The following is a 24,295-nucleotide window of genomic DNA, read 5'->3' as shown; positions in this document are numbered from 1 at the left end:
AGGCTGCAAACTTTATAAGGAAACTATACCACTGTTTACTGGAGATGGTTGCTCAGACTCTTGGAAAGTATGCCTTTAATAGATAATGCTTAAATTATACTGTGAACACACACATACACACACACACACACACACACACACACACACACAATCTTTCTCTCTCTCTCACACACACTCTGTCTCTACCTTACCACTTATTCTTGACTATCTTTTATTTGATGATTTCTTTTACCTTGTTCCTTTCTAAATATTACCTCCGCTGGGACCTAATTACAACTGCTCAAAATTCACAGAACATCAGAGTAGATGTGGGCTCCCAATGTTATCTTTAGGTAACACAGAATATTAGACACTAATTATAGTTATCCATTGTGTATACAGGTATGTACACATCTTCTGCCAAATTTGTTGTCAAATTGCAATGAGGAAAGTCAAGGAAATATTTCTAATTAGCTTCTGAATTTCATACAGTTTTTCCCTCACAGTGGTAAAACTGTAAGTTGATACTTTTTAGGAAAGTAAACATTCAAAGCTGAAATTTACCTTTATTTTAAGTTAATGTTTAACATCATACTGAAGTTGTGAAAGAATTATTTCTAACTGCCTCACCCCCTACCCTCACAAAAGCAGGTTTTTTTTTTTTTTTTTTTTTGTTTTTGCAGGTCTGGGGATGGAACCCAGGGGCATTTTACCTCCAACCTACACTCCCTGCCCTATTTTTTATTCTTTATTTTGACACTGGGTCAAAATAAGTTGCAGAGGGCCTCACTAAGTAGCTGAGGCTGTGTGCGAACCACCATCCTCTGGTCTCAGCCTCCCAAATGCTGGGATTACAAGCATGCGCCACCACGCCTGGCTTTTTGCTTTTTTTTTTTTTTTTTTGGTACTGGCTTGTGATATAATTTCAGTACTTGGGAGGCTGAGACAGGAATATTACAGGTTTAAAGCCAGGTGTAGCAAACTATTGAGACCTTCTTTCAAAAAGGGTTTTGTAAAATAATAATAGTAATGATATTTTGATGACATACTATGTTGAGTATGTCATCAAAATATGAGCCACATTTTAAGAGACATTTAATTAAAATTTCAGCACATCAGAACATTTCCTGAAATTTCAGAAGTAGTCACTTTCTATCTTAGAGAGGCAGTTGAACATTGTTATTTTCAACTACATTTTATATATGAAAACATGACTTCAGAGTTTACATTTAGAAAACTGAGGATACAAAATGCTACATAGGAAAGAATAAATACAAATATGTCTCAAGTCTGCAGGCCTGGTTTGTAGTCCCAGGTCTGTTTGTGACCTGTTCTCTGGGTCTCAGAAAAGAACTTCTAATGCTCCATATGATAGCATAGCCCTTGAGAAGCTGAGATAGGAGGATCCAGATTCCAGAACAGTTTTAACAATGGAGCAAGATTCTCAACAATCTAACAAGATTCTGTTTCAAAAAGATTATATATATATATATATATATATATATATATATATATATATATATTTTTTTTTTTTTTTTTTTGAGCTGAGGTGTAGCTCAGAGTTAGAATGCCCCTGAGTTCAATCCACATCCACATCCACATCAGCATCCCCATCCCCATCCCCATCCTCATTCCCAGTCTCTCTCTCTCTCTCCTCTCTCTCTCTCTCTCTCTCTGTCTCTCTCTGTCTCTGTCTCTCTCTCTCTCTCTCTCTCTCTCTCTCTCTCTCTCTCTCTCTCTCTCCCTCCCTCCCTCACCCCTTTTTACACACACACACACACACACACACACACACACACACACACACACACACTTTTTAAAAATTTCCTCACTCCTCTTCTTCTCCCTTTCTCCCTCCCTCCCTCTCTCTCTTTCTCTTTTAAAATCAGAATGGAAACATGGAAGACAGTATTATGCAAGTGCTGTACCCTGAACTCCATCTTAAGCTCTGATGACTTGTTTTCTGTATGGGATGTTTCCATAATTTTTGCAGGAATGTATGAGCCAGTATATCCTCAATCATTGCAGGATTAAATAATCTGTTTTGAAAGGTATTAGCATTTTCATTGATTAACCTCAGAATTCTTCCTCCCTTTCCCCTCCTTTCTGGCTTTGCTGAGATTTCCCCCACCATTATATGGAGACCCTCTGGCATCCTTAATACTCCCTAGCTTGAGCATATTAGAGAAAACATATGTCCATTCTCTTTCTGTGCTTGACTAATCTCACTTAACATAATGTTCCCCAGGTCTTTCCATCTTCTTGCGAATGACATGAAAAGTTCATTTGAATATGTATGTATGTGAATATAACATTGATAACCTGGACACTCAGTATTGGGAAGGAGGGAAAAGGAGAAGCAGGAGGGCACCAGGTACTAAGTGAATATATGCCATTGTCAACATGATCCACATTATGATGTAAGACTTTAGTGTACAAATAAAATAAAATAAAATAAATTGAAACACAAAAGGTGTTAGCAATTTTCTAGTTACTGTAAAGTTAAATATATATGTCCATGTGTCACATGGCTAGGTTTATTTTTAATATCTCACTTGAAAATGAACACTGTGCAATTTTCATGATCTTATTCACAGCAAAAAAGTAAGCATTTTAATGAGAACTGTGCATGGCTTGTAGAAGAGTTTCTAGAACTTCTTTGAATCATATGAAGGACCTTTCCAATGAATTTAGAGGCATACATCATTTCTAAGTGGAATATAGCACTTAAGTGGTTCTTTCCCTTACAATTTTCTTAATCTCAGCACAATCCTCAAGTCAATTGCTTTTGAGTTTTAATAAAAAAGCTGTAATTTTTTATTGGCAATAAACAGGCAAACTAGCAAAGACAAATTTGAGCAAGAAAAAGGAGGTACAAGGAGCAGCCTGACCAGATGTTGAAGCACCTAGTAAGACAATCCTAACTGAAGGACTGAAGTTTTGGTGCTGAAATAGCTGGAGACTGTGGTAGTAATACACTCATACAGAAACAAAAGTACACACGGACAGTAGTATGTCAGAAAGGAACCACCTCACAACATTCCGAAAAGAAGAGATTATGCTTCTGGCATTGGGATAATTGGTAGGCGTTAATGAAGTTTATATCATGACTTTATATCAAACTAAACTCCAGTGTAAATTGAAAGTTAAAAAATGGCAAAGAAAATTAAAAAAGATATATTGTATTTTATAATAACTGGAAATAAACCTTTTTTTTGGTTTCTTTTGTAGTTTAGACCTGGGTTTCTCAGGCTTTTTCTATAAAGGGCTAGGTAGTAAACATTTTAGACATTGTCATCAAGATGGTCTCTGTCACACATCATTGACTCAGGTATTGTAGAACAAAAACATCAGTGATTGATACAGAATGTGACAATAAATAGAAATAAATAATATTCTTGTATCAATTTCACCCACCCATCCATTTCCACAGTGTGTTTTATGGATCTTTTAATCTTTGGATAAACTCATGTCAAGTATTAGTACCCTATGAATGTTTTAATTTACATTCCTTGTCACCTGATATCCCAGTACCCTGGAGATATCTGTGCTGAGTTAATTCTGCCATTCAGGAGGCTGCTATTTTGCTTTATGAATTTTAACTCTTCCTATACCTTTGTGTCTAAAGGCCTGGCACCTGCCATTCAGGACAGATCTTACCTGTTTCCCAGCTTGGCTCCTTGCTTGTAGATCAACAGGGGAGAAAGCCTTGCCTTTGTCAGCTGGAGCAGTTTTGTTTATGAATAACCTATTATATTGTCCCCCTCCACCTCCTCTTGGAAATCTTTGAGTTAGTGGTTGCCTGAGTATTACTAGAACCTGCCAGTGCTCTTTGGGTCCTGAAGTCCAGCTGTGGATAACATCTGCTTTTGCATCTTTGTCCATGCAGATGAGCAGATCTAGTGCTGCTTTAAAGAACCATCAATATTGTTTCAGTTCTGAGTTATGATAGTTATGTCTGTTTTCCCGAGAGAGAGAGACAGAGAGAGAGAAAGAGAGAGAGAAAGGAAGAGATCTGAGAAAGAGATAAAGTCAGTTGTATAAATCACATGAAAATTCTTAGAGAAACATGCTATGAGATTATTATTATCATTATTTTATTAAGATGATTATTTTGGTTCCAGTGATTGAATCCAGAGGGATTCTAACCTTAAAGATATATCCCCATTCCTTTTTAGTTTTTATTTCAAAGCAAGTTCTCTCTAAATTGCTGAGGCTTGTCTTGAACCTCTGATCCTCCTGTCTCAGTTTCCCAAGTACTAGGATTATAGGCATGTGCCACTGTGCAGGTTTATGAGATTATTATTACTAAAGTAGGAATGTTATTTTCCTGGGGTTGTGTCCACATGTCTTCCGTGTGCCACAGTTGAGGTGCCTTCCTCTGCCCCTCCCTGCAATCTTTCCATTCTTGCGTTACTACAGGAACTGAGACAATTATGACAGAGCCAGGCTGGTTTCTCTTCTCTTTTGCACAGAATTATATGTTAAAATTCTGGTCACCATTTCTTACATCAAGTTATAAAATTGTAAAATCACAGCTATATTTACATTTTCTTTTGTTTTCCAGGCTTCAGAAGTACCATTTATAGCTTTCTATTGAAATTCCTTTATTAATAACCGTCTTTTGTATTTATATCACCTTGCTTTGACAAGATGTACTTCTTTTCTGTGATACTGGGGATTGAACGGAGGGTATGCTACCTCTGAGCTACACTGCTCAGCCCTATTTTTTTTTTTAATTTGGAATCAGGGTCTCCCTAAGTTGATGAGAGTCTCACCACTTGCTGAAACTGTTCTTGAACCTCAGATCCTCTTGTTTCAGCCTCTGAAGTACTGGGATTACAATCTTGTGCCACCACTCCTGGCTGACAAGATGTTTTTATACCCATTATTTCACCGGATTATCATAAACACCTGCATGACAAAGCAGGGAAGGGATTATTGCTTCCATTTTTCAAATGAGGAAATCAGGGCCCAGTGAGGTACTGAAGGCCTTGGTCTGTGGCCACTGTTGGAATTGATGTCAGAGTTCTGGTTAGACATGTTACAAGGTCACTCTTGCCATTTCTTTTTCTGTCTACAAACTGTTTGTATTTTATGAATTTCAGGAATTTTCTGAGACATGATTAAATTAGTAATTTTTCTTGAGAGATCTAAAGATTATTGCATTTGTCTAATATTTTTTTCCTTCATCTGTTGGTCTGAGCACTATAAGAGAAGCCAGCACATACAAATGTTCCTCTTCTCTGCAAATATTAAGGTGGAAAATTCCAAAGCAGACAGAGACCCCAAAGTACCTGTGTTCCTTCTCTGGCATTCCTAACATCCACCACAGCCATAATATTAATCTCCTCCCTGAGGCTTTCTAGCTTGAGGTTGCCACAAAAATAACATTTGTGGGTTACTGATTCCTGTTCCTTTTTTTCCCCCTATATCAGGTTTGTGTGTTATTTGACCTTTGTGTTGTGATCTTCAGTTGTCGGGAACTGAAAATTTAAGAAGTTTTGTTAGGACTTGGGTCCATGTAGGTCCCATTAGGAATATGAAGGTTCAGAGTTGTGGAGTATTAGACATCAAGGGACTTTCATCTGTGTAACTTTTCTCCATCAGAAGACATGACAGAGCCACTTAGGGGTAGTTTCAGGTGGAATGTTGAGATCAGATTTATTTTGGCTGCCTTCACACCAGTGAGTACTGTCGTGAGTTGAGCCTGTCTCCTTGCACTAGACTGGGAGCTCTCGGATGGATGGCATGTATTTGTTCCATGCATTTGTCCTGTTGCCTGGATAACTCAGGAATTGCTGATGGCTTAGATACTCGGGATCCATTTGACTAGTGAATGACTTGAACATATATGTTGATAAAATATCAGAATTGTCTTTTGAAACTCTAAATTTTAGGGACTTTGGTTTGCTGTTTTGGTGGTTGGTTGTTTTGTCTTTAAATCAGGGCTTACTATGGGAAGCAAACCACTTTATATATTTCAAGCAGAAGGAATTTAATACTGGGTATTAGTTGCTTTGAAATTATTAGAAGGCCTACATGGAATAGGCTCTATGCTCTGCATCTAGTAATGAATTCCAGAACTACAATAAAGTATTGAGAAAGAGAAAAGTCATGAGTCTTCTTTCTCAAATATTACACTGTATTTTTGAGCCACAAATCAAGAAACCATGATCAGGAAGAGAGTAACTAGGTCCAGAGACATGGGGTCCATCTACTCCATCTGTCAGGTGCTTCTTGGCAATAACCAAACTGAAGTCAGGTTGTGAGAACATGGGTATAGAAAAGTACCATTATCTCCATGACCATGACTGCAACAGGAAGTAAACAAGAGCAGCAAAAACATGGTCCCCAAATTACCTTACCTCCCATATCCCAGGGCAGTGCAATATTTTGGCAGAATGTCTTTTACATACATACTCTGCCTGCAAGGCAGCCTCTGACATATGGCAGGTTGAGTGCCTATGTCTTACCATACCCAACACAGTAAGTGTTATGGTTTTCCTATTTAGGAGTGTCCTTCATATAGCTGAGTGTGTAATAGATACTTCAATGAGGCTTGAGCAGCACTTATGTTTTATTAGACCTCTACTTGTTGATGTAATTAATTATATAACAGAATGGAAAACAATTTCCCCTATGGGGAATTCCTATTTATCAGGAAAATGCCATAAGGAAGGAAGACCCTGAGCTAAACTGGGAGAATAAACTGTTTTGGTTTCAAATATTGGAATGTCCTAGAAAAAGATGTGAATTATTATATCAATGCTTGCCATATCTGGGAGAATTTCTTCTTAAGCAAAGGCTCAATTTCCATCCTGTGTTCTCCTCCCCACAATCTATTCTCCCTATCCCTCAATGTGCATGTAAAAATTTCCGTGGAAATCAATGTAAATTAGTTTATTTATAGTCAGGAGTGGTAGTGCATGCCCCAAATCCCAGTACTTGGGAGGTCAAGGAGAACTGCAGGTTTGAGATCAGCCTCAGCAATTTTGTGAAACCTTGTTTCAAAATAAAAAGGGCTGGGGATAATACTCAGAGATATAATAACCTTGGGCTCAATCCCCAGTGCAAAAAAAAAATTATTTAAAATATATTAACTGAAGCCAGGTGTGGTGGTGCATGCTTGTAATTTCAGTACTTGAGAGGCTGAGACAGGAAGATTGCAAGTTCACAGCCAGCCTCAGCTACTTAATGAGACCCTGTTTCAAAATAAAGAAAAAACAATTGGGCTGGGGGTGTAATTTATAGGTAGAATGCTCCTAGTTTCTGTCCCCACTAACCCCTCCCCACACTAAACAAACAAACAAAAATATATTAACTGGAGATAGGGCCTATGGGCCTGCATTGAATTTTTCTTTTCCTTAATTCTTACATAACCATTATTTAGAAATAAGAAATAAATGTTATTAATCCCTTTCAATTTTACCCTTGCACCCCAGTGGATATATTTGGACACAATTTAGACAGTTTTTTTCCTATCCCAATTTAAGAACTAGGCTAATTTTTTCTTTCTACTTTATAATAACATAGATACAGTGAAATTACTGGTAACATTCATAGAGGTAGAGGGCAGGTGGTAAAGATATAATTGAAGTATATAATGTGATTTTCTTAGAAAAGATAGCATTCCTTTCCTCAGGAGAAAGAGTGAGCTTGTGGGTCTGTTGATACAGCTTCTGCTAGATTTCTGCTTTCTTCTACCTCAGTGGACTCTTCTCATCTATTTGTTCCTCTCTCCCGAGAGGTGTATTCTTTTAGGGTAGAGAAGTCCCTAAAGCCCCCTCAACTTCTCCCTGCTAGTTGTTCTGTCCTGTCCTTAGTGGCAGAATCAAAGTACAGGGTGTAAGATCTTTAGCCATCTAGAACCTTTAGGAGTAGAGCTGACTATTCAAGATTTACTTGCATTAAAATTCATTATCACAGGGCTCTAAGTAGGTGATTATATAAGTTATTATCTAAACACACACTTTTTAAAAAGGGCACAGTTAATAATTATACCATGACAGCAAACATGCATTGGATGTCTGGTCACAAATGGTTTATAAGGAAACTCCAAGAACAGTGTTTGAAATGTGAATTAGAATGATTCAAAAGCAGATCTCAACTGTTTCCAAATCTTCAAGTTTACTTTTTGTTATGCAGTAATCACTTGCTGACCAGTGATTATGGGATAGATGCTGTATTAGGCACTAGGAAATAAAGCCAAGACAAATACCAACTTTGTTCTCTATGCATGCACAGTCAATATTATTGTGATACTATTTTAGGGCAGTGGGTCCTCACCCTTGCTCAGCTCATGAAGTACTGTGGATCTAGGTAATGCTTTTCTGTATTTTGTGTGGTACTGGGGATGGAACCCATGGGCATTCTACCTCTGAACTATACCCCCAGCCCAATTTTTATTCTTTCCTTTGAATAAAGGTGTCACTAAGTTGCAGAGGGCCTCCCTAAGTAGCTGAGGCTTTCCACGAACCGTGATCCTCCTGTTTCAGCCTTCCGAATGCTGGGATTACAAGCCTGCACCACTACACCTGGCAGCAGGTATTTTTTATGCTTCCTCCTCAAATTGAAGTAGATTCTGACAGTGTATAAGGATTTAAATGCCCAGCTAATTTTTATCAATTTGTCTGCTTTATACCTGGGGTCTTGTTTATGGTTTGGCATGAAGAAACCTTATTTTTTGGGGGGAAGGGTGTCAAAGAAAACTTTGAATGCTATTAATTTAGGATTTAAAATTTTGTCATTATTCTATAGGGAAAATAAAAAGGGAAAAACTGGACTGATTTAATTAGACAAGTAAATTACCTAAAGTATCTAAAGGGCTGCTATGTATTTAGAAGTTTTGATTCCAGAACACAAAGGCAAGATAGATAGGAGTGATGGAATAGGTTTCAGCCACATAGAACATTGTAACAGTCATTTTTCTTCTACCATGAAAGGGGCTTCCTTTTTGAGATAATGAATTCCTTGTCATAGGCCAGGTACAAGAGAATTCACAGATGGTTGGTTAAGTTTTAGCCTGAGGTCCACATTAAAAAAAATATATCTTCATTAGCAAATTTAGGCTCAGCTGGATATAGAGTGGTGCTCACCTGTGATCCCAGCTACTGGAGAGGCTGAGATAGAAGGATCCCAAATTCAAAACCAGCCTCAGGAACAGTAATGAGCCATTTAATGTCTCAAAAAAAAATAACCTTGGGCCTTAGCTGAGTGGTAGAGCACCCCTGAGTTCAATCCCCATCACTACAAAAACTGAATAAATGAAATGTAAATATTAAAAGAATTTTGGTGTGCGGATATTAATTTTTTATTGTTGAGTATTGAGTAATTAAATACTTCCTTAAACAATGTATAATATGTGTGTATTTCAATTCACAATAGCCACATTATGGAAACAACCTACATATCTATCAACAGATGAATGGTTGCAGAATTACAGGATATACACACAAAAGAATTTTACTTAGGAATAAAGAACAGAATTATGTTATTTGCAGAAAAATGGAGGTGCCTGGAGAATATTATGTTAAATGAGATTATCCAGTCACAGCAAGTGAAGGGTCATATATTTTCTGTCATATACAGAAGCTCCAGAGTGATCAGGATCTAAGCAGAACTTTAGGTAATGGAGGAGAAACCCCAGTGGAGTGGTTGAGGGAGTGTAGGGGAGGGAGGTGATGGGGGAGGAGGAAGAAGAGTTAATGAAGGAGACACTGCCACTGACATTATGTATGTGTGTGAAATTACCAATGCCAATCTTAAGGTCGTGTATGGAGAAGAGGGATAAAATGTGTGTGGGGGGTGTTTCTTCAGAATATTGGCTAGTTGAGTACATTCTTTGTGCAGTATTTTTTTTTTTTTTTTTACCATAGAGGTGAAAATGTATAACAACACAGAATACACAACATCAATACTGTCATCAAGAGAACCTTAAAGGGAAAGAGCTTCCATTGGTGCAATTCTGAAGATGCTCTGGAACAGCCTAGTTCATTTTGACTTAGCCACCATTGGTCAATTCCTTTCCAAACTGTTTCAGTCTTAAAAAAAAAAAAAAAAGTGGAAAACTATCAGCATGATTTAAGACTAAGGTCACTAGTTGAAAATGATTCTAATTGTTTTTCTATTAGATGTGAAGTTGCAAAACTTTTTTACATAATTCATTCTGATGAGAAATTTGTCTATCATACAAGTTCAAATACTGAAAAATAATTTGCATAGGTTTTTGGATTGGTGTTAAGCAAAATTTATTATTTCAAAGCATATAATATATAAAGTTGATTCTCTTTGTGTTCTAAAACCATCTTTTTTTTTTTTTTGCTTTATTATGGTCCTGGAGATTGAACCCAAGGGTTCTCTACCTCTCAGCTACACCCCAAACCCTATTTTGTTTTGTATTTTGAAGCAGAGTCTCTCTGAGTTTCTGAGGTTCTTGTTGAGTTCCTCAGGCTGACCTCCTGTCTCTGTCTTCCAGGTACCTTGTAATTTTTGAAGCTTCAAAATATTTCTCTCCCTTTCCTCTACTTTAATTTTCCATTACCTGGGCATTTAAAAATTTTAATATAGCAGTATACTTTTAATTTTACATTAATCAGAATGAAGTATATTTCATTTTTAGCAGAAATTTAAGGTAACAAGTAATTAGAGACAGATTAATCTGGAAATTTTAATTACAATAATATCTAAATTCAATAATACTAACTTAAATTGAGTGTTCAAACTCAATGTAAAGACTCCAGGCTGTTTTATATAGAATGGTTGTGACATAACCTACAAATAGCAGTTGATAGGTGACAAGTTTTGTGAGCAATATGATGTTTAAAAGGTTCAAGTAGAGTGCTGACTTCATGATTTGCAGCTGTGATGACTCTTGGTGGGTTGTGTGGGCTGAGTATACATATTTTCATATAGATACATGCAGTGTTATCAGATGTAAATATGGCCTTAGATTCATCAATAGTAGACTCATATTTATTGGAGAAATACTTAAGTATTTCAACTTTTCCAACATATACCTGAGATAGATCTTTTTTCTAGTATCATCTTTATTTTATTGGGATATCAAAGTGAATTTACAATAAAGTAAAATACAAACAAAATTATTAAAATATTAAAAGCAATTAAAGCATCCCTCAAATGCTAGTAAAATTCTGTGGCCTGTCTAATGGGCATGGCAGACTGGTAAACAGACAACTCAAACAGTGTTTATGTGTTTAATACAAGTTTGAACAGGCTGTCGGGAACGCAGACAAATGAACAGCTATTAACTTGCAGACCTACCCACTTATTGGTAAGGTTAGAAAGGGAAGAGTCTAGATAACCACTAAAGAGATTGCTAGGCTTCCTTCGAGATTAGATTGTTGATTTTTCCCATCGTCACTTTTTCATCTTCTTAGAGGGTTAAAAACCTTTATGTATTAGGCCTTCAGCATGTCATCTTTATAAATCCAGATTTCCACTTTCAGAAGAAGACTTTCTGAGCTCAGAAGAGCTCTGGGTATTGTCCATCTCCCTCTCAGTCTTGTAGAAAACAGTCTTTTACAGTCTGTTGTTAGAATCAGCAAACTGTAGGGAGGGAGGGAAAGTGGGGGGAGGGGGTGGAGAGAGAGAGAGAGAGAGAGAGAGAGAGAGAGAGAGAGAGAGAGAGTTATTATTATTATTATTTTTTTGCACACAAAGGATACTCCAAAGAGGAGCCATTACAGCCCATAAAATATTATTATGGGGGGAATTTTAGAGATTGTCTTGTTGATTGCTTATTATTTTAGAACTGAAGAAACTGAGCTCCAGAGACAGTGAGTGCTCTCTTGGTCACTTATCCAAGTAGAACCACTGGCATTAAATGTATCTGGGCTGTAATGTTGGGGCACATGTCTCCTGTTCTATACTGACTTTCTGGGCAAAGAGATTTTGTTACTACTCTGTCCATTTGAATGCCTTGTCTGTACTGCATCTAGTTACCATCCCATAATCAATAATGTTATTAACTTGTTTGGCCAAACTTCCCCCGCCTCTTTGGAGGCAGAAAAACTAGATTTGCATGTATCCTCTGATATGCTCTATTACATTGGATAATCCACGTTAGCTTCTTTAAATCATGTTTTTTGAATACAGTACTGAAAGTAGAAGAAACACATCAGTTCCCAGGGCTTCTCCTAGATGGGACTCTCAGTGACCTCTGGGCTCTTGAATAGCCTGTCTGGGCTCTTGTCAACCATGTCTGTTTTTTTTTCCATGACTAATAGGAATTGTGTCAAACAAAGGCCAGTTAGTTGGTATTTGTTCCACTTTCTCCTTAAACTTCTCTAGAGAGTCCTGGTCCTCCAATGTGATTGTTTCCCTGTCAGGGCGAATTGCTTCCTTCTGGAGTGACATTGTAAATCTGAAGTGAAAGTGCAGTGTAGGGACAGGTCTCCCCTCAGCAGGCTTCTTTGTCAGAAGAATCAGAATCTATGTTTATGTGTCTGGACCTGCTGCCTTTCCTCTTTGCTGCTTCTTGGTTTATTTGGGATTTTCAAATTGAATTGTTTTTTCCTGTCACCCACAGTGTTGCCAGGAGCAGATATTACACTGTTAGCAATAATTTCCATCCACACTGATGGTGTGCAAGATAGGTTTAATGTACTGATTCCCACTATCCTTTGCTTTACTCTATACTCCCCAGTATGTGGGGCCTAGGAGTTAAAATATAGTTTTGTGACCAGGTGTGGTGGTTCATGCCTGCAATCCCAGTACTTGGAAGGGTGAGACAGGAGATATGCAGGTTCAAAGCCAGCCTCTATAGTTTAATGAGACCCTTAGCAACTTAGTAAGGCACTGTTTCAAAGTAAAAAGACTTGGGGCATAACTCAAAGGTAGAATGCCCCTGGATTCAATCCCCAGTCCCCCCCCCCAAAAAAAAAATAGGTTTGTAGAAACTCAATTTGTAGATTTTTGGGGAAATTATGGAATATGGGGGTTGGAAGGAATGGTAACTGGTATCTAATCTTTCATTTACAGATAAGGAGAGGCACTGAGGTTCAAAGAGGTCAGGGAACTAAAGACATAGAGTCAATTAGTAACAGAGTGAGAAATTATACCCAAGTCCTCTGCTTCTAAGTCTAGTGCTGTTTCCACATATTTCCAAGTGTCTCTCTGAGAGCCTATATAAAGGCTTGGCATTTCTGTAGAGTTGTTCTCTCGTTACCCCTTCTGAGCAATGCCAGCTGTCCATGCAGAGAGTGGGGCATTTAGCCAGTGTTCGGCCAAAGCTGTCTGTAAAGACAAGTTGAGTGAATACATTGACATTTTCAGCCCCTGGCAGATACTGCTTTGCCCTTCCGGCTTTATCTGACCTGATGCTTCAGAGGCAGGGTGATTACATTTGCTGTTCAACTAACAATTGTGTGTAATTTTCAGCCTGCCTTATTCTCCAGCGTGCTCTTCCCACGCTTCCATCACATGCCACAGCATATCTGCCTCGTAATTACACTGGTAGGGACTTACCTATGCTGTTTCGAAAAGGTTTGCCTAAAGTGCTTATTTACTTGTGCATAATAAATCTTGATTGATACCTTGGTAATCTCGAAGATCAATCCAAAACTCCCTCCTACTGTGGGGAGGGTTGAAGAGTCAGGGAAACGGGTGACAAAAAAAGAAAAAAATAAATAAACGGAAGAGCCATGCTTCCTCACTCATAAACTAAGGGGAATTAAAGATGACTTGGAATCTCCCTGCCTGACTTTTACCTGGTGTTAGCTCGTTGTTCCATGGTCAGAATTTCTCATATACTTGTAAATGCTTGTAAGCAGATTTGCCATTTGTGCTTATTGAGCACCACACTTTCAGACAGGGACACGGGATCCCAGGAAGACCGGAAGTTGCACTCTAGGCTCCTAGCTGAGCTAAGGCTGGAAGGTGGGTCTGGATTCTGACGATCCAGTGTCCTCCAGCTAAATACTAGCATGCAAAGGATGAATGGCTGACCCCAGAGAGGGAGGCACATTGTGCCACATTCGCACATGGCTATTGAAGAAGTTTTTGAAATTCGAGGAAGGTATTGGCTTTTATACTTAGAAAAAAGTTTAGGAAAAAAACTTCAAAGTTTCAGGACAGTGTTATTTAAAACATAACTGCTTGTTTAAATGAAGAAAATATGACTAAGGAATAGGAATGCTAAATTTAAGCCTGCCATCTACTACTCCTGATGTTTAAGTCACAGCACCTCAGTCTCCCAGTTCTTCTACTGCTAAAATAGTTGTGTTGATTTCTGTTCCTTCTATCAATATCATTTATTTATTGAGTAAATAGTGACCAAGAGCCAGGCCTTGAGTTAGTAACCAAGGGAGAGCTAGAGACTAACAAAGTGTCATTTAGAGATAATCTAATTGCCTTTGGTCAATTGTTACCCATGCTTGAATCAGAATATACATACATAAAGGAGTTGGAGATACAGCTTGGTGGTTGAGTGCTTGCCTAACATGCACAAGGCCCTGAGTTCAGTCCTCAGCACTACAAACAAACATAAATAGAATCCTGTATACAGAATAATCTCATATGAGTTTAATGTGAACAGAGTGTTTGTAAAAGTACTATTTTAAGCTTATAGCGCTGGATGTTAGAAAACATCATATATAAGCTGGGCCTGGTGACCCAATCTGTAATCCTGGTACCTAAGAGGCTGAGAGAGGAGGATCACAGGTTTGAAGCTAGCCGCAGCATTTTAGTGAGACACTTAGCAACTTAGTGAATTAAGCTGCCCCCACCACCAAAAAAGAAAGGAAATACCATATAAAAGTTGATTGTTTTTAAATTTTGGCCAGCTATATAAATGTTTATAGAATAGAATCTGGGGAGAAAAACAAGGAAGAAAAATATGACCAAACATTGGTCAGTTGTTTTTGTGAATGAGAGTGAGTTGTTACCCACGGAATACTTTAGAGAGGCTTAGTAGTGTTGATGGTATTAACTGTTACTTTACCTGGGGTCTTAAATTTTCCTTCCACTAGAGGAAGGGTCTTGATCAGCCTGTATTTTTTTTTTTTTAGTTTTTTTAAATATGCATTCTGTTGGACACTGTTTAATTTGGTCTACTGACCACTGACTTTATCATTTTGTGAGTGTGTGACTCACCATGGTTACCAGGGAAGAGAACAGAGAAGACATTAAAGCTACTAGAATCCAAGGGATAGGAATGGAGGCAGTAAGAGGGAAATATATTGTTGCTAGATGATCATGGAGTTAGAGTAAAACATCTGTGTTCAAGTTTAGCTTTGTAATTTGTTACTTGTTTATCCTTGAGTAAGTTATTTAACCTGTTAGAGCCGTATAGATTTACTCTGTATGTATGTGGGGGGGCTTATGCATGTTAGGCAAGCACACTACTCCATACCATAGCCCCCACTCTTTCTTTCTTGATTTGATTAATTACAGTGCTACCTCATATGGCTGTGGGATGTCTTTGTTCCCATTATAGGATCACCATGTACCTAACAAGTTCTCAGTAAACACTTGCTACTTATTGTCAACCTGTGGCTTTCCTGTATCCTAAGATAATTAGGGAAGATGACAGAGGAGTGATAGAGAAGGTAACAAGTGTCATCTCTTAGTCTCCTTAATTACTATATGTTGACCATTCCTGGAAGCTCAGTGCTCAGGGACCTGCAGCCTTCTGCCTCCTTGCAGCAGTGGGTACCTTGTTTAGAAGAGGGTTATTGCTCTTGGGTTCCTCTCTTGTGTATTTTTAGAGCCTCTATGGGGATCTTACCTTTCACTTCTTGCTTTCATGATGATTATAAGTCTAGAGTGAAACCTGTCTAGAGCCAGAGGAAGTAAAGAGTACAGTAGGTTTGGGTCCAGCAAAATCATTTTTTTCTTCTGCTAGCCTTTGTGTTTACACTGGGTCTCTTTCTGAGAAGCCCCAACTGATACATGCTAGTTCATCTATTCACTAAACCTGCAGGACTCTATCAAATCCATTTACCAAAAGGAATGGCTATATTAAAACTTTAGAGAAGAAAAAAACTATAGATATTAAAGCCGATGAAAACTTTACAGATATTCAGTTTGCAAATGAGTATCTTTTTCTTGGTAAAAGTCACCCTGGAATAACTGAGACTAGCACTGAGGCTCAAGGAACTCCAGGTCTACTTGGTGGCCTTTATCTTCCTTAGACTCATTCCACATGGACTCATTATTCTTACACAGAATTTTCACACTTGTGAGATGTCTGTGCAACAATGAAAGTCTTATTTCCTTATCTCTACCTTTTTTTTTTAAGGAAAACACCTTCTTTCAGACTATTTTCCAACTATTCTTCTCTGCAAGTCCTTCATCTTGGGACAATCAGTCTGCTCCCTGTCTCTCAGTGGTACCTTGCTTTGTCCCTCTATTATGTTTCCAGTCATTATCTTTGTTTCTCCAGTCACCTTTTGGTCTCTCAGTCTCCGAAGGCCTGGCTGAGAGTTTCCCTGCCAAGCCTGTGATAGCTCTCGTGACGTGTCACTATATTTTTTCTTATTTTCTTTGTGTTACTTGCTTTCTCATTATACATGTATAAAGATATCTTCAGAGACATGTTCATTTCCTTGAGTAAAGGGTGAGACTCTGATTCATCTGGGGCTTCAGGGATAGGCATTTATTCATTAAATTTATTTATTCATTAAATAAACACACTTTTATTGAGTGCCCATTAGGACTACGCCCTAGTATTAGGAATTGATAAGGACTTCTGCTCTCAAGGATTTGAGTGTTTACTTTGGGAAACGGGCACAGGGCCAAACATTCACACGTGAGGAGTGTGTGACAGGGAGAAGCCAGGTGCTGGTGACGTGTAGGGACAGGGCACACAGTTTGAACTGAAGGATGGAGTACATGCCGTATGTCTCCAAGGGCTAGTAGGAAGTAATTCCAGGCTCTAAATGATGTGCGGTGAGTAAGAAATTATTCTTAACTAAAGATAGCTTGGTTGGAAAAAGGAGAGATGAAAACCTAGAGGAAAAAGATAGATTTTCTGCTACATGTAACTGTTGAAATCTTGCCTAAGAAGTAGGAAACCAGTGGCATTATTGTAGAAGTAACTAGAAATATAATTGATATGTGTTACTAGGGAAGGTGTCAAATTATCATATCTAGATGACTTTATACTGAATTTTGATTAAACTTTACAGATCAGATAATTACAAGGTCATTATTAAACTAATACATATAAGAGAATCTGAAGCAAAACCCTCTTATCAAAAACTAATAATGCTGAGTAAAATGATCAGACAGAAAAACTATACAGAATAATATTACTTATGAGTATACGTACAAAAACTATAGATAAAATACTAGACAATCAATATATCAAAACACTACAAGTGTGACTCAGTAGAATTTCTCTAGGAATGCAAAGTTGGTTCAATATCTGGAAATCTGTCAACATGATTCATTGCATCACCACATTAAGAGAAACGAAAAAGAGATGGTTGTGTCTGTGGATGATAGGAGGGGAGATGAAGATTCTGGGCATATAGGAAGAACTGAGAGAGAGCAGCATTCCTTCATTTTTATACTCCTGCATAAGATATTTTATCTAATTATTTTTTGGCCAGGCATTGTGTTGGTATTTTGAAACTCTCCAGAATCGTCCAGCTTGTGGAGGCAGATAGGCAAGTGAATCAGTGTTTCCTTGTGGACTGTTGTATACATGGTAAAGATATCAGAAGGGCCCATAAAAATAATTAAATAATTCTGTTTAGGGGAAATTAGGGAGCTAGGGAAGCAGAGCCAGATACTTTTGAGCTGGGGCAATATAGAAATAGAGGGCTCAGTAGAAAGAGAAAGAAGAGAAATGGCATTGGTGATGGTGGACACAGCTAGGCAAGTGTTCAGAATCATAAGAGTTCATTCTAAATCTTGGGCACGGTGTCCCTGGGTCACTGATGACATGAAAGATGGCAAGAGGCGAGTCTACAAAGAGCACCTGCGAACAGACTTGGGTCTCAGGAGGAGGAGCTGGAAGTGCCTCCTGAGGTGTCAGGGTGATTCATGGTGCTGGGGATCACTGAGCCAATAATGGGGCTAATAATTGCATATTAATGCTTAAGTTTTCTTTTTTGTGGTACTGGGAATGGAACCCAGGGGCATTTTACCTCCAAGCTACACCCCCAACCCTATATTTTTTATTCTATTTACAAAATAGGGTCTCGCTCAGTTGTGAAGGGCCTCACTTAGTAGCTGAGGCTGTCCATGAATCTCTTCTGAGTGTTGGGATTGCAAGCATGTGCCACCACACCGGCCTCTTAAGTTTTCTTTTTTAAAATTCTCTCATAAGTAGCCAGTTTCTTTATGTCTATGATGCATCCACAAAAACATGCCACAATCCCTAAGTAACATAGGAATGCTTGGGAAACATGCATTTTTGTTTTAGAAACCACTGCATTTTCTTTTAACCCATTGAAGAAAATTTCCATTTGGAAATAACTTTAGACATACAGAAAAATACAAGAATAGTGTTAACACATTAAAAATATACAATTAAAATGTATGTTACAAATAGGCAGAGTGCATTAAAATGGTAAGCCTTTTTTGATCCCATTTATAGTCACATTAGATAGCGTGAAAGCAAAACAGTTGCTTTTTTGTCCCCACTTGTAGAAGACTGAAACTCAGATAAAAGCAGAAATAAAATTGTTTCTCTGCCTGGTGATATAACTCGGTGGTAGAGTTCTCTGCTAGTGGGTGTGAGACCCTGGATTGATCTTTAGTACTGCAAAAACAAACAGGCAAGCAAATAAACATACAGTGTAGCTCATCCTTGAGAGATGGACTTTATTTGGTACTTCAAAATTTTCTCAAATAATACCAAATGTGCCACCAGATTTAAGAACTATGAGTAAAATAGATACTTATTGACTATTTCTCTATATGGTTTTGTGCCACACCTTTATGGTAGTTTAGGGTTGTGTGAAACAGTGTCCCTGCCTTTTTAAGGAACTCACAACTTTGAAAGTATATATGTGCATGGGTATATAATATATATATATATATATATATATATATATATATATATATATATATATATATATATATATCATGTCTGAAGAAAAGGAAAGGAAGGACCCTGTAACCAGAGGGAAAAGCGAATATCATCGTTAGATGTATCCTGATTTCCAATTCAGAGTAGTCCTTATTGATTCATGTTTTCATCTTCTGTTGAAGAAACTACTGCTCCAAGTGTTTTCCTTGCTGTGCAATGGTCATATGAACCTTAGTGACCTTCTGTGAGGGTAGAGACATTCCTTCTCTCCCTTTACATAGAACTTTTCAATATAGAGATCACTTTGATATTATTTCACTCCTATTTCATAGGAGCTTTGTGAGTTAAGGACAGGTGTTTTTACACCTTGGTCTGGAGAGAGTGGATGTATCTAATGTAGTGTGGGGGGGTTTCCAGGTCCTGTCATTCATCCATTATGTCGACTGATACTAATTTGATACTAATTCTAAGGCAAGGCTGTGTTCCAGCTTTCCTCCTCCTCCCTGTTTCTCCATTACTATGGCTGATGCCTTTGTTTTTTCATGCATTTCCTGTGTTCTTTGACTTTACAGACATCTGGAGGTAATCATGTAGCCCTATTAATTAATTCAGTTCAATTAATAAATTACTAGGTGGATTTGGGGCTGGGGTGGGTGCACAGTACCTTCCGGGCCTCCTCATGCTGGAGAGCACTTGCAATCAGGCTGGAGGGCCCGCTCAGCAGCAGTCTGCGAGGCTCATCCCCAGCAGCAGGCTGCTGGCAGGAGTTGTGGGCTCCTCCTCACAGAGAACACATCATTTTCCCTGCTGCATATAATGCCTGTGATCTGATCAGAACAGCACTCTGCTGGCCTGGCTGGCCTCAGTGCTGTTAAAGAAAGTTTTTCTTCAATTTCCAACATAGTATCTATTCAGCATGGCTCTTGATGAGCATCTCTTGATCAAATATCCTATTCTTTTGCTACTACATACCAGGCATTCTAGGCTTTGTGGCAAGCAGTGTCCCCTCTTTCCCATTTCCAAGTGCTCCTTGGTAGGGAGCAGAGCTGCTCTTTCGGAGGGCTCAAGTGCTGTGTGCATATATGTCCATATCACTGAGAACTACATTATGATACGAGGCTGAGGTGTACCAAAACAAGTATAGAAAAGTGTCCTGTCATATATCTGTTATGCATCTGTTACCAAAATGAGATTTTTTCAATGCTTACAGAGTAAATGTCATTTCCTGGAGTGTGCAAGTGAAATAGATTTGTTTCTGTCACATGTATTAGTTCTTTTGTGAACTACTTGTTTTTCTTTCCCCACAGCCACATTAAATGTAAGTGCTATGCATTTTTCTGCCTATGTTACTTTACTAACATTGATTAGGCCCAGTCTCTGGTCAGCACTCAGGGAGCAGTCTGAATGACACCTACTCACTGAAGTCTTGTGGGTTCTGTTCTTGGAAAGAGGGAACTTTTTTCTGTATCCCAGCAATTACTTTTTTTCTTTCTTTTAATTTTTTAAACCTCACTTAGGAAATTTGTCACCTCATCTAGGTATCACCATTTAATAGATATCATACTTGTTTTAATAGAGAATTTATAGAATTGAAGCTTTTTTCCCAATCACATGGACACTTTTCTTGTTAGGAACCATTTTTTAAAATTCAGATTTACTTCCCCAAGAGTGCCAGGCACTTACATGGGTTATTATTGGAAGAGAGGTATTCGAATAAGAGGAAATGTTCTCTTCATTCTTCCCTTTTTTTCTTTCCCCTCACCTTCCTCCTCCTCCTGTGGATTATTCTTTCTCTCCTTTTGTCCTTCTTCTATCCTTCTTGTTTTTTTTTTCTTTATCATACTTCTTTCCAGAGAGCTTTATAATGATTTCTTAAGTCTGGATTAAGATAAAATAACAAGCCAGGTATTGGTGGCGCATGTTTGTAAACACAGTATTTGTAAGGCTAAGGAAGGAGGATCGAAAAGTTCAAAGACAGCCTCAACAATGTAGTGAGACTCTCAGCAACCTAATGAGACCCTTGTTTCAAACTAAAAAGCAAGTAGTTCGGTAGTAGAAATCCTCTGGCCTTAATTCCTTTCACCAAAAAAGATGAAATAACAACATGACATATGCCACCTTCAATTCCATGCTTTTATATCAACAGTATTTCTTTTTAATTTCAGATTCCAATAATGTCTCATCCATCTTGGCTGCCACCCAAAAGCACTGGTGAACCCCTTGGCCACGTGCCTGCGCGAATGGAGACCACCCATTCTTTTGGGACTCCCAGCATTTCAGTGTCAACACAACAGCCACCCAAGAAGTTTGCACCAGTAGTTGCTCCAAAACCCAAGTACAACCCATACAAGCAACCTGGAGGTGAGGGTAAGTGCTGCATTTCAGAGTTGTATGCCGACAGTTGGCAAGTTCAGTGTAACAGAGGTGATTAGTAGTACAGTGTTGCATTGGCAAAAGGCAGCTCATGAATTCACAATGTGTTTAACATAGGTTTGGGTGTATCAAAGGTTAATGAGCTGCCAGTAACATCTAGATCAACCCCTCTTTTAGAAACAAAGAAATTAAGATTTTCCCAAGGTTTTATGATTATGGTATACAGTTATAAGTAGGATGGGAGTCTGAACTACAATGTGGCCTCTTCATTAATAGCTTAGTGCCCTTGTACTGCCCAGTCTTCTGTTCATTGTCCATTCTCTCTGGTTGTGCCATCTGTCATTCAATGTTTGCTCCCTATTGCCAATGGACATTTGATCCAAAATACTGCCAAGCAATAGTCCAGTGACAAGCCCATATGAACCTAATAAGGTGCCTGGATTTATTTTCAGGCTCCTGATACTAAAAGCATTGCTCCTACCTTTGGGGAGAACTAAAAAGAACTTCTAATAGGACAGAAATAAAGGCGTAGTTTGAGAGTAAAGCAATGAGGTGAAGAAATCTTACTACAAATGACAGTTGACATGCCCCAGTGTTAGGTTATAAAGTACAGGCTCCATATTAAGGAGGCTCATGAATGTTGCATGTGAGAAGAGAATAGAGAATGTACATAGCTCTCTGCATGCCGTGACTTACACTGAGCTTGCCTGCTCGTGTCACCCCTTCTTTGAGATGCCCTGCGCATACTACATGTGGTTGACGTGCATTCTACTTTTCCAGAAGCACTGGCGTTAGCTCTGATTTGTTTGTAAAACTCTGTGGCTCACAACTCTTTGCCCCATCTTAGCATGCCAGCCCACATGCTGTTGCCACTGGACTTGTTGAAAATCTGTTTGTATCATTTTCTCCCCAAATGTCTGGGTGGCCTCCATCAAAAGTAATCACTCTCTTCCCCAGGTTTCCACAAACACCTTATATCTATCAAATTTTTATGACTTTATTGTTCTTATTCTGTCACCTGCTGAATATGTAGTATGTACCAAGCGCTCTGCTTTTTCATTAGCATTTTATCACCTCTTCATGACAACCATAGGAATTGGAAGCTTAGAGAGGAGAGGTTGGCCTTCTGTATAATCTCATGGCTAGTAAGTTTCTGAACTGAGGCTGTTGTCTGTATCCACATGCAGTTTCAACCTACATATTTCAGTTACATTCATACCTTACCATACCTGTTATTTGAGCTTTGTAGTCCAAGAGTTGTTTAACCATGGCTACCTTGAAGTTGCCAATTATATTTCTCACCTTGGAATTATGTCTATAATCTCTGGGGTTTGCTTTCTCATTTTTAAGTTCTAACTGTGAAAATATGAAAGTACCCACATTTTTCACATCAACTTATGTTTATGTGATACTCATATGTTATAATTTTCTTTTATAAGATATTCTGCTAATAACTTTTTTCTAAGGGCTTTGGCACATTTAAAAGTGGGGTGTGCTTTTCCCAGTTAGTAGCTCTTTATTTCTTAGTTCTTTTTATTTAACTCCCATTGTTCTCCTATTTTCCATTGATTTTGTAAAGATGTGTGTTTTTTAGCTGTATTTGAATTTCCTTATATTTCTAAATATCTTTCAGTGTCCAATACCATGTGCGTATAAGTGTGTGTGTGTGTGTGCATGTGTGCGTGTGCATGTGTGTGTGTATGTGTTTCAAGTTTGATTTTACAGATTTTCATAGTATTTCTTGTGAAATTATTTTGTAATATATTTGTGATTTTGTTCCACTAACTTCTGTTCTATACTGAGGAGAAAAACATGATAATTTGCTATTCTTGTGGTCTTAATGTGTTGCCATTTAGTTTGGTTTATTATGCAATCTGGGCAAAGGCAACAAGACAACAAAACAAAAACAAAGCCTTAAATTTTGTTGGTACAACAAAGTACAGTTCCTTTTTGTTCCTGGTAGATAGTAAAGGATTTGAGCTTTCTTTTAAATACTTTAGAAATTAGAATCTCTCTCTCTCTCTCTCTCTCTCTCTCTCTCTCTCTCTCTCTCTCTCTCATTTTTTTCTCTTTCTCTCTCCTTTTTTGCTCTCTCAATAGTTTAGTTGATCAAAATTCGGTAATGTTTTATTTACCAATCATTGTACTCAATATTTATACAAAATAATTTGTAAAGTTTGCAAATTTGGCATTATCTTGTGGCCTAAAATTTCTTTCAGAATTTTTTTTTTTTTTTTTTTTTTGCGATACTGGGGATGGAACCCAGGGCATTCTACCTTCAAGCTACACCTTTAGCCCTATTTATTTTTTGTCTTTTTATTTCTTGAAACAGGGTCTCACTAAGTTGCAAAGGGCCTGACTAAGCAGCTGAGGGTTACCAGTGTGTGCCACCATGTCCAGATTTAGTTAGATTTTCAAAAAAGTTAATCCATAGAGTTCCCATTGAAGATGTTTTAAGTAGAACTTATTTATATTACCAGTCCTTTATAGATTATCCAGGACTTCTATTTCATTGTCTTTTAATTTTTACAAGAGAAGTTTTACTCTTATAGTTGGATAGAAAACATGTTATTTCTGTTTTAGAATTGGTGGACTAACAGAAGAACAATAGCTTATGGAAGCAATATATAACAAGTAAAAGAGTAGAGCTAGAACTTCATATCTGGAGTGCTTACTGATTTTAAAAGATTCTACAAGCCGGGCGTGGTGGCGCACGCTTGTAATCCCAGCATTCGGGAGGCTGAGACCTGGAGGATCGCGGTTCGCGGACAGCCTCAGCTACTCAGTGAGGCCCTCTGCAACTCAGTGAGACCCAGTTTCAAAATAAAGAATAAAAAAACTAGGGTAGGGGGTGTAACTTGGAGGTCAAATGCCCCTGGGTTCCATCCCCAGACCCGCAAAAAAAAAAAAAAATAAATAAATAAAAAAATAAAAAAAATA

General features: G+C 38.1%; 1 protein-coding gene across 3 annotated transcripts in view; it reads left to right on the top strand.

Annotated features, from left to right (window-relative positions):
• Positions 1-24,295, top strand: part of LPP (LIM domain containing preferred translocation partner in lipoma) — a gene marked incomplete at both ends in the record, with an annotated part of 650,944 nt that overhangs the window by 162,765 nt on the left and 463,884 nt on the right. For 2 of the 3 annotated variants that reach the window (XM_080696760.1, XM_080696759.1), the window contains one exon: positions 21,157-21,349. In XM_080696760.1, the coding sequence (XP_080552886.1) occupies positions 21,157-21,349 (193 nt within the window). Of the gene's footprint in view, positions 1-21,147; positions 21,350-24,295 lie in introns of those variants that run through there. The other variant, XM_080696758.1, reaches the window with a different exon arrangement.

Source organism: Muscardinus avellanarius, assembly GCF_963383645.1.
Source record: "Muscardinus avellanarius genome assembly, chromosome: 5".
Lineage (NCBI taxonomy): Eukaryota > Metazoa > Chordata > Mammalia > Rodentia > Gliridae > Muscardinus > Muscardinus avellanarius.
Note: the sequence above shows the minus strand (reverse complement) of the source record. Positions and strands in the feature narration are given on the sequence as shown.